At 39.3% G+C, this 11096-nt stretch overlaps 1 protein-coding gene across 1 annotated transcript in view; it reads right to left on the reverse strand.

The window, feature by feature from the left end:
* SLC35F1 (solute carrier family 35 member F1) overlaps positions 1-11096 on the reverse strand; it is a 404702-nt gene that overhangs the window by 47053 nt on the left and 346553 nt on the right. Inside the window, 1 exon segment of the mRNA XM_017895955.1 lies at positions 1476-1635. Coding sequence (XP_017751444.1) covers positions 1476-1635 — 160 coding nt within the window.

The following is an 11096-nucleotide window of genomic DNA, read 5'->3' on the forward strand; positions in this document are numbered from 1 at the left end:
ATATATATATATATGCATATATATGTATATATGTATATATATAATATATACACACCTATATGACTTTAGAACAACTGGCCACATTGTATAAGACAAAAATATTATCTGGTCTGAAAAGATTATTCATATCAACATTACTACACGCATATAGCATAATATTGGCCCTTTCATATGACATCTGTTGATATGTTATGGAACCAGTGTTTCATAGAAGAGAATCTGGGAAATACCGAGGTTTCCAGATTTCTGTTGAAGTGGGGACCGATGGTATTGTGTAGGTGGTATGGATGTGTGAGGCTAAGGTTGTCTCTCTTTTGTTCTATGTTGTATCTTCACCTCCCAGCAACATGGGACAGAGAAGGAGGCCTGCCCTGAAGGCCAGGGGCCTTGTGTTCCAGTGTCTGCTTTGTCAGCTCTGTGACTTTGGGCAACTCACTTGGTTTGGATGCATCTTGGTGTTCACATATGTCAATCATAAAGGAGCTGAACAAGGTCCTTTTCAGTTATAAAGTTCTATGGTGCAACATACATCACATCGTTTCAGAGACTTCATGTGACCTTGTCTCATAAAGAGAAATGGTCCACTTTTGACTCTTTATCATCCAATTTCCTAGAAGAAAGGGCAATTCCAAGAACTATAGAAAAGTGGGTACTTTCTATCCCATTTCTAATGTTAACAAAGAAGGTCATTTTTTTTTCTGTTCCAAAAACCCTTCTGTAGCAAAAATTTTGGTACATTTTAAAGAACTCCAATGCTTTAAAAAGGGTCTTCTGGAAACCACCCTGGCTCAGGGCTCCCCCAGCAGATTCACAGCAATTTGATGAGTGAATCATGCAGCTTTACCTTGTGGGTTTATAAACTCTAATTGATACCAATAACCCCTCCTTGTAAAACAAATTAAAAACCTTGTGTGAGGAGACAGAACTTAACTCTCCCCACTAAAATTATGGAGCACTCCTAACTAGTCCTCAAACTTTATTTACTTGTGGGCCTATAAACCAACCTTCACCCAGTAGTTTGAAAGCTCAGTCTTTCTCTGGCTTGACAGAGAAAGGTTTGGGGTTGGGGAAATGTGTGGAAGGCCCTGTGACTCAGGAGTGAATTAACTTATTACCACCAACTCTACAAAGGACCAGGGCTTGGGCCAGGTAGCTGGTTCACGAATGGATTGACCTCCAAAACATCTTCTTGGTAGGTCATGACTCTCAGTTTTACACACTGTCTGCATGTTTCTGAATGGATGCAGAAAGGGCATGAAAGTGGTATTTTGCATCCTCATTCACTCAAGAAACATGCATTAAGCACCTCCCATGTGCCCCGTTTCAGGTGTGGGGGGAACAAACATGAACAGTACACAAACAGTGGGAAATCCAGGTTCCTAAGGTCCTTGTTTTCACCCAACTATGAACATTCCATTTCTTGTCTTGGCCTCACCCGCAGAGGTAAGGAACCTGGTGAACATCCGAAGACTCACCTGCTCCCTGATGCCTTCCCACAAGCACATCTGCTCCCACCATGCAGCCCATTCCCAGGATGCAGACGACGATGCCGATGAAATGCACAGCCTTGTACCGGATCAGCAGGAAGAACCAGGACAGCAAAATCACGACTGGGATCACAAAACAGTCCAGGAGCTATTGGGAGGGATGAAGGTAAACAACAACAGGAGGTTCAAGAGCAAGCTTTCTATGTAAAAGGGAAAAGTAATTTAGTTCTGCAGAAAGGGTTCTGTCTTTCCCCTGAACCTGAGATTTTGTGTAGACCCAGGCTTGATGTAGTTAAAACAGAATCTGAAATAAATGGAAATTAGCTTTATTTATTTACTTAATTGTAAACATCCCCCAAACTTTAAGGGAAAGGGGAGAAGGCAAACTGATAAGACAGGCTGGTGGTGAAGACAGGCTCCTGCCTCCAGGTGCTGGGGCAACTCTGCCTCCTGTCTTCTTCAGAGCCAGGCCATGCTCCACGGGAACACCTTTGGTTTGGGGAGAGTATACCCAGCCTTTTTATACTGTCCCCCTATTTTACGAGAACGTCTGGGAATAGGAGGTGAGGGTGCAGAGGTCTTATAATGTTTTATAAATTATTAGAAATTAGACAAAAGTTGAATTTAACTTCTCCTGGACAGCTGTCTTCCTGTTACCAGTAAAAATTGATCTGTTCTTGTCATTTCATTCTTAAAATAAAAAAGTGCTCTAAATATAAATGCAAATTTATGAGCCTCAAAAGTAGAAATACTTAAAAGAACTATTAGAAAAAAATTTTTAAAGAAAGTTGAATAGAGTATAGCAAAAAAATTTGATTTCATTTTTTTATATATTTTGTACAAATAGTGAGATTCCATCTGACATGTAAATCCGAGGAGTTGATAGAGAATTTGCCCCAATTATGTGGAGAGATAATATGGTGAAATGAGAAGACCCCTATGCTAGGAGTCAGAAGACCTGAATTTGAGTACAAATCCTCATTTACAGCTGTGTGACCTTGGGCAAATCACAACCTCAGGAGCTTCAAATTCTGCAAAATTCTTCAAATTTCTGCTTCAAATTTCTGTTAGTAAAATGAAGATAACAACTTTCCCCAAAGATCAGTACGAACCTCAGAGATACTACACATGAAAGTAATTCTTAAATCACGAGGCCCTCATTGCTGGTCTATAACCCTGCTTTCAAATACATGCTTTGGGCTCCATGGAATTAATTCAGACTCTACCACACAGTGGTAAGACCTCTGGATACACTATCCAAGACAGGGTCTCTCTTAGACAAAGTGATGTCACACAGAAGTGCAAGTTCCTTGTACCACATGAGGAACTTGTGATTTGTCCAACTGCCCAGTATATCTCCTTGCTGGAATTCTAAACAAGTGGCCCCTACCACCCAGCTGCCAGTACAGGCCAGTGATCCTCAATACTCCTTCACTTTCATTGCCTATATCCTATTGATTACCAAATTCTGCCAATTTAATCTTCCAAACATCTCTCAAATCTACTCATGCCACCCTCTCCCACTTCTGCCACCTGGACTGAGCTAACATCCTCTGCTACATGGAACAAGCCTCTCCTTCCTGCCCCAGGGCCTTCACTTATGTACACCCCTCCTTCTGGAGTGTTCCATTGCTTGAAATTCCTCCTCCTTTTCCTTCAGGCCTGCACTTGTTAAGTTGCCTCCTCAGAAAAGCCTCTTAGATCCCCAGGCTAGGTCGAGTCCTGTTTGATGCTTTTGTTGAACCCTGTACTTCTCCTCTGTAGTTCCACTTGTAATAGTACTTAATTAGCACAGGATTATTGGCATCAGAACACTGCTGGGATTAGGAGGAGTATTCAATAAGAGTTATTGAGCAAATACATACAAAGATTTTTAATGGTCAGAAACATCAAAATAGAGTCTCCAAGATTCACTGAAGGCTAGAAAAGGTGTATTTGCAAAGCATCCCTGAACATCAGAGTGGCTTCTTGGCACTGCAAATAGCATACTGAATCCTCTCTATCCCCACAGCTTTTTGTGACCTGGACAGATGCTCGTGTTTCTCTGTGCATTGGTCTTCTCCTCTGCAAAATGAAACAAGCACTCAGAATAGTAAGCTATCCCCAGGGTTGCTGAGATGATAAGGTGAGAAAGGACCATGTGAATGCTAAGTAGCACTGTGATGGCTGGGGGCTGAGCCCAAAGGTCACAGCACTCTTGGAGGGGCTATAGGAAGGAGGTGGTGGCAGGTAGGATTTTACTACAGCACACAGTTGCTCACTGCAGTTCATTAGCAATGTAAGTTAATGATGTGGTAATATGCTCTAAGGTAGGTTTCGCAGCTAGCCTCAGATGCTATTTAAGTATATTAGGAAATTTCAGTTTGCCATTGAAAACTCTTCACTGGGCATAAAACAGTTGGTGTTTTGTGTTAAAAATTAAAAATGATTGAATCAAGTTGAAATATTTAGCTGCACACTACAGAATTAGGGTTTCATTATCTGGCTGGAAGCCCTTGGTCAGCAGAGCTGAAAGCCTCTATTCCTGAATTATTGAGAGCAAGCTAGGCCATCATCCAATCTTTGAGGAGGGCTGAAGTGAGCTTTTAAGTTCTCAGTGTCATTAGAAAACCCAAAGCACTTGATGAGTCCTGAGATCTATTCCCCTAATGGTTTGAGTTGGAAAATCCTTATTTGTAAGTGTCAGGTGGTTCTGTGGGTAAGTGCAAACTTTTAGAAAGAAGAGAAGGAAAAGAAGAATACAATCATAATTTTTCTTAAAGAAGGATACAATAAAGCCAGGGTTTCTGGGGTATCTGAGGAGAGAAGCTTGGTGCTTATGATACAGTGGGGCCTCAGTAATTGGTGGCTGAATAAATCAATGAATGGTCAGACATGTGGTATCACTGACCATCAGAAGGGACATTAGAGATAATCAAGGTTGCTACTGGCATTTAGGGTGGGACAATTCATTTTGCAAGATTGTCTCATGTTCTCTGTAGGGCAGTTAGTATTGCTGGGCCTTGACCATTAAACATTCTACACATTTGCAAAGGCCCCTGGAGGGCAGTCTTTCCCCAGTTTAGAATCACCAAGACCCCTTTATTTAACAGTTGAGGATTCCTAAGTCCCGAGAGGTGAAATGATGTGCTCAAGGTCACACAAATTGTTAGAATCAGCAGAAATTGTGTCATAATAATTTTTTGAACAATGTTTTAGTGAAGGTCAATGACAGGAATATTTAATTGCTACAGCTGAAGGTCTCACCATGGCATCTGTAACTATTGAGGAGAAACTGTTTGGCAGCTGCTCTTACTAAACAGGCTCTTCTTTTTTAGTGCTTTTTGCCTTCAGCTTTCCCCTCGTGGTCATATAACATAAAAGATACTGACAAAAAATAATTTTCCAATAGTTTTCTCCTAGCTTAATTCCTTGGCTAAGTGGTTGTTAGAGTAGTAGAAAAGAGAAGCATTATAACTGAAACTGTTAAAAAAGAAAACAAACAAACAAACAAAAACTCCTCTTCTGATTGCCATTAATCTTTTCAGTAGATTTAACTTTCTTTGCATACATCTCTGAATCTGAAAAGAAATTATAAAATATCCATACAAAAAATAAACAAATATTATTTTATAACCATCTTATGCTCTGAAAATCTCCAAGGACATTAAAATACTTTAATGGAAAAGTGAAGTGTTTATTACTCTTAGATTTACATAGCATCCTTCTTCCCCCCTAAGAATTTAAAAGAATTTCATTCTCCTCATGCCTTGAATCCTCAGGCAACACATGCCAGAGGTGTCTACGATTCTGTTTTCTAATTTTATAGAGACGGCTGAGCACAGTGGCTCACACCTGTAATCCCAGCACTTTGGGAGGCCAAGGCGGGAGGATCACTTGAGGTCAGGAGTTAGAGACCAGCCTGGCCATATGGAGAAACCCTGTCTCTACTAAAAATACAAAAATTAGCCAGGCATGATGGTGTGTGCCTATAATTCAAGCTACTTGGGAGGCTGAGGCAGGAGAATTGCTTGAACCTGAGAGGCAGAGGTTGCAATAAGCTGAGATTGTGCCACTGAACTCCACCCTGGGCAACAGAGTGCGATTCTGTCTTCAAACCAAACCAAACCAAACAAAACAAACAAAAAGATAGAGACACGGAGGCACACAGTACACAATGGCTTGCGGCAAAGTCTCTGAAGTCATGGTGATAGCAGGATTATTATTTGAACCTTGTAGTTGTTTTTAAATTTTATTTTTAAAATAGAGATGAGGTCTCATTAAATTGCCCAGGCTCATCCCAATCTCCTGGGCTCAAGCAATCCTCCTGCCTCAGTCTCCAAGTGCTGGGATTACAGGCGTGAGCCACTGTGCCCAGCTTGAACCTTGTCATTTTAAATAACATTTACAATTGGTTGCATTAAGTTTACACTTAGAGTTTGTAAAACGATTATGTTATTTTATGGTAGACAAAGTGAATCTTCACAACAGCCCTTTGAGGGAGTTATGACTGCATCTACTTTATAAATAAGGGAACTGACAGTCTAAGAGAAAAGCAAATTAGTATTAGAATTGGGGCTAAAACACTAGCATCTGGACTCCTAGATTAGAGTTCAAGTGCAGCTTCCAGAAGTTATTTAAATAAAAAAGGTTCATGTTGACATTACTTTTAAGACAACAGAAGAAAGTCAACATTAAGTAGCATTAAAATTCTAAAAATATGTATATGTACAGGAAGATTGAAGCATCATTTAATTTCCCCTCTCTCTCCCTACCTCCTTTTCTTTTCCACTCCAGCTGATCTGACCATCTTATTACTGCACCTTTCTCTGCAGCCTTTAATCACATTTGGTTATGCCCTCTCCTGCACACACGCATCCCATCCCTCCCTTCCTGCCAAAATCAACTCGAGCTTCTCTCTGGACTTTTATGGATGCTCCCTCCCTTTGCCAGCACTCCGCAGACCCCTTAACTTGGCTTTAGACACCCACGCTTCTGAAAGTGTGCTCATCATGATGCACACAGCGCCCCCAAACATGGTCATGAAGCTGCCCCAGTAGTGGACAGTCTCATGAAGATGGAACATTTTCTGAGTGTCTGTGAGATCTGCCTTCGGGCTGCAAACCCTCTTTACAGCTGGTGGTCTCCCCAATTGTATCCCGGTTTTACAGAATATTTTACAAGTCTTTGGTCCACAAGAGTTCACAATTCTATGTCTGGGATGCAGGAAGAGGCACAGGCTGTGGAGCAGTAATATGGGATGGGGATTGGGGGGCTGACTCCCCTTAACAACCCTACCAGTGGCTTTGGGCAACCACTGTCACACCCCAGCCCCAGAGGGGTGGGATAGAGGGAGCTAGGAAAAGCAGAGAGAGGAAGTCCTCTGGGTCATCAGTGCTTCTGCCTCACCCCTGCCAAGTGGGCGGTCAGCTGCTACAGCCATCCTCCCTTCAATATCCAAGGGAACCTCACCTTCTTCTCTGTTTCCCTGGCTCTTTCCTGCAACGCCCCCTTGGAAGTCATGAGAGTTGAAGAATTAAAGGAAGGATAAAGCCAGAAAAAGTTTATTCTTCATTCAGCTGACATTTATTGAGCATTTACCAAAGCCCAAAGCCCCTAGCCCCTGTGTGCATTCCTATCAATTTGTACATTATCTTTTTTATTGCCAATTTATATCAAGTATAAACTTTTATAATTGTTTTAAATTTGTTATGTGATTACTGATGAAGCAAAACTTTTTCTATTGAATTATTAGTATTATTACTGATATATAAAATATCTTTATATATTATTAAGACTATTAGACCTTTATCATATTTGCTGAAAATATTTTTATAGCTTTAAAAAATTATGGGTTTAAATATTTATTTACAGGCTCATTTAAAAAAAACTTCTTCTCTCTCCCCAAATCAGAGAAGTAGTCATCTATGGAAAGTCATCCATGTGTTCTTTTAGTTACTTATTCCTTTTTTAACATTTAAAATTGTAATTCATCTGGAATATGTTGTTGCATGAAATTAAATTAATAGCTAATTCAGTTTCTTATTACAGTCCACTTTCTCACTGCATTTGTTGAATAATCAGTCCCTTTTTTGTTGCTCTGCAATATTTTCTCTATAGTATATTTTATATATATTAAAATCAATTTTCGGGCCATGTTATATACCATACTACCAACAGTATCATGTTGCTTTAATTGCTGTAGCTTTACAAATGCATTTTTAATGTCTTCTAAGGCAAATTGGTTTTCATTACTCATTGTTCAAAAAATAATCTTAGCTATTCTCATCTGTTTTTCCTTCCAGATGAAATTTACTGCCATATTTTTTAGTCTTCAACATCCCTCCCCCTCTTAAAAAATCCCCAGAGATTTCAAAGAGCTTTTACATCCATTATGTCATTGTCAAATGTTAAATGAAGGCTTTGGGGGAAAATCTATATCTTTCTCCAAACTCTTATGGAGTTTCAAATGAAATTTTGAATTTGGATATTTGTGTTTACTGCTGGAAAATATCAGTTGGGTATAAATTACCCTTTTCAAAAAGAGCACAGTGATATTGATGTCAGATAAAAAAGATAGAGGGAATTTGTTAGAAAAATGAGATAGTCATATAGCACTTAAATGTTATACTTTAGCCTACTGTTAACTTTTCTGAGTTGATTATGCAAAGTTCCATCAAATAATCTAAAGTAATAACAAAATTCATTGTACTTTCAAAGGAATGAGTAGCTTTGCCCAGAAGTGCAGGAAAAAGCCAGTAAGTTACTTCTTTCCATAAAAGCAGGAAGTGTTTTCTTCTAAAAGATCAAATTTGTAACTTCAGTTTTACCTGTTCAAAGAATTACTTTAACTCATGAAAAAAATAATCAGAGTGTAATAAAGTTAGTACATTATGGTATCTTACGTTTTCTGACTTATATGTTCTGCAACACGGATGAAAATGACAAGGAAATCTAGGTAACTAAGATGGGAAAACTGCTCTGCAAATTAAGAACAGTGATTTCAGGAAATCTCCATAGCATTCTCATTTTCTACTTACAAACCTAACAACTTGGCAATACTTGTTCTTCATCTTCAACTTATGACTTTTAACTACCTTCAGAAAAGCTGAGTATGGTATTAGGTTTCCATTCTAGTAAAATGTTTATTTAGAGACTGTCTTTTGTGTCTAAAATACTACCTGTTCTGTTTTTTTCTTTAATGTTGGATGCTGTGGTTCCAATCACTTAGTTTTCCTCTCTTCTTGGATTTAACTGGCAGAAAATAATAGCTTGATTCATTTGAAACTGCCATATTTGTAGGTCAAATTGGTTGTATTCTACATGGTTCACCTAAAAGACCCCAAGAACCAAATGGAGATCAAACAGCTGTATTAATTTTAAACCAGCTGTATTAACTTTAAATTGGAGAAGGCAGTGTTGCCTCCAGTCTCCCACTCCAATTTAACTTAGCCTAAACTTTCTTAGCCAGATATCCTGGGGGAAATGGTCTTCCTGGGGGAAAGAGTCCAAGACTCTGTATTTCAGGGGTCTTTCCAGCGAGGGACATAGAGCAGGCAGAAATGAAGCACTGTAGATTTTTTTTTCCCTCAAAACTTTCAGTTTTCTTTTAAAGCATCACATCTCCACCAACTGGTAAAGTCCGCAACTGGATATTAAATTTAGCTATTTCCTCTTTGGGGTGGAGCAAGAAGGGAATGGAAAGATGGAGAGAGAGAGAGAGAGAGAGAGAGAGAGAGAGAGAGAGAGAGAGTTAGTTTTCTCCCATCATCTCAGCTTTTCGAAGGGAATGCAAGTTTTCCCTGATTTGGGTGGTCTCACGGGAAGGACAGGAGTCCTTCTACATTCCCTGTATACCATGCTTGCTTTAGATGACATACATGTTCATGTAAAAATTTGTTTCTTGATTACATATCTACATATCATAGTATTAGACATAAAAATTTCTGGATGGAGAAAATCAGAATCTATAAGAATAAAATGTTAACAATGGTTATCGTTGAATGGGATAACTGAATCTTCACAACTCCATGGCCCAAACTCTCTGTGGTTTCCAAATTTCCTCTCTCGAGCATATACAGACAGTCCCTAACTTAGGATGGTTTGACTTACAGTATTTTCAATTTATGATGGGTTTATAGGGATGTAATACCATCGTAAGTCCAGGAGCATCTGTACTTCTTTCAAAATATATAAAACAACACATGTTATGTATGAGTATAAAAATCTACAAGAGTCAGGTTAGTGTTTTCAAGGGAAGCTGACGGTTTATTTTAAAAGTTTATTTTAAAAAACTTCTCCCATTCCAACAGAGCATAATGAGGTGACCTCATTCCTCTTTCTAACGGTCTGTGCCCAAAAGAGACTCCTCTTCCAGCCTTCAGATCCTCATTAACGCTCCCCTCTGGCTATCACAAGCAAAGAGCTCTCCTCAAGTGGCCCAGCTGTCAGAGGCTAAACCTGCGGCAACTGGTAGGTGATTCCAGGAAAGAGAACATTTCCCCACTCTCCCTTCCTCTGCTTCTAATTGGCAATTCTCCCATGTTTCTAAAAGTGACAAAGAGAAATCCATCTCCAGTGAGTAAAACTGAAGTGTTAATAGGACAAACTTCAGTAAAACACATGCACACACCCCAGAAGTCTTCTTTAGGCTGACAGTCCAGCTGAAGAGAGTAGAAAATATTTTGTGCAACATACATTCACATACAATCAATAACCATTTTAATTCTGTGGCTTGGATTTGTCACCATCCCAGAGGCATTTGAAAATCTGACCAGGAGGGTAATTCCAGGGAGTAGTATATTTCATCTGGAACAAACTTTTCTGGTAGACAGCCACTGCCTCTCTTACACTCTCTCCCTGAGATTTTTTTTTTCCTTCTCAGAGCTATGTTATTCATAACCCTCTCCCCTCCCACCCTATACCTTAGAACTTACTGTTTAGGTTTTACTGTCTTAAAATATTCATGTTGGATAAAGCCATGTTTCCATCACATTGTCCAAGAGAGCTAAGCTAATCAAATGTGTCACTGTGCTGACTATATATAACAGACTTTTTCCAGGAAATACCCTATTTTTTTGGATTTAGAAAATTATTTTTACCAAACTCCTTTTCTTTTCCTACAAATAGGAATTTAAATGTGTAAACTATATATGTCCCCTTGTGACAGTCATTCGAACTTTCTAGTTGCTCAAGTTTATTCGCTTTACTTTTTTGGCTTCAGCTCTCAAAGGAGAAAAGAAAGAAAGAAAAAAATGACACTGCTATGCACTGAAAATCTGGGACAAGTACCTAGAAATCTAGGTGACCGGAAGATACAGATAATTAGACACCAGCTCTCTAGCTCAGTTGTGGGGAAATCTGCCTTCGGTGAGAGCAGAGCTGTCCCAGGGGGCAAGATCCTTCTGGTTAAGGATCATTGGGTATCATCAAAGCCTTTATCAGCTTTAAAAACACGTTCTGATCATCAGCGAACCAGATTCTAAACGTAAAAAGCAAGGAATTTACATTTACCGAGTGCCTACTATATGCCAGGCTCCCTCATACATGTTCTTATTTTTCCCATTTTACAGATGAGAAAATGAAATTCTTTTTTTTTTTTTTTTTTTTTTTTTTGGAGGGGGTTCCCCC

The sequence above is a fragment of the Rhinopithecus bieti genome, unplaced genomic scaffold (assembly GCF_001698545.2).
Source record: "Rhinopithecus bieti isolate Rb0 unplaced genomic scaffold, ASM169854v2 scaffold_27321, whole genome shotgun sequence".
NCBI lineage: Eukaryota > Metazoa > Chordata > Mammalia > Primates > Cercopithecidae > Rhinopithecus > Rhinopithecus bieti.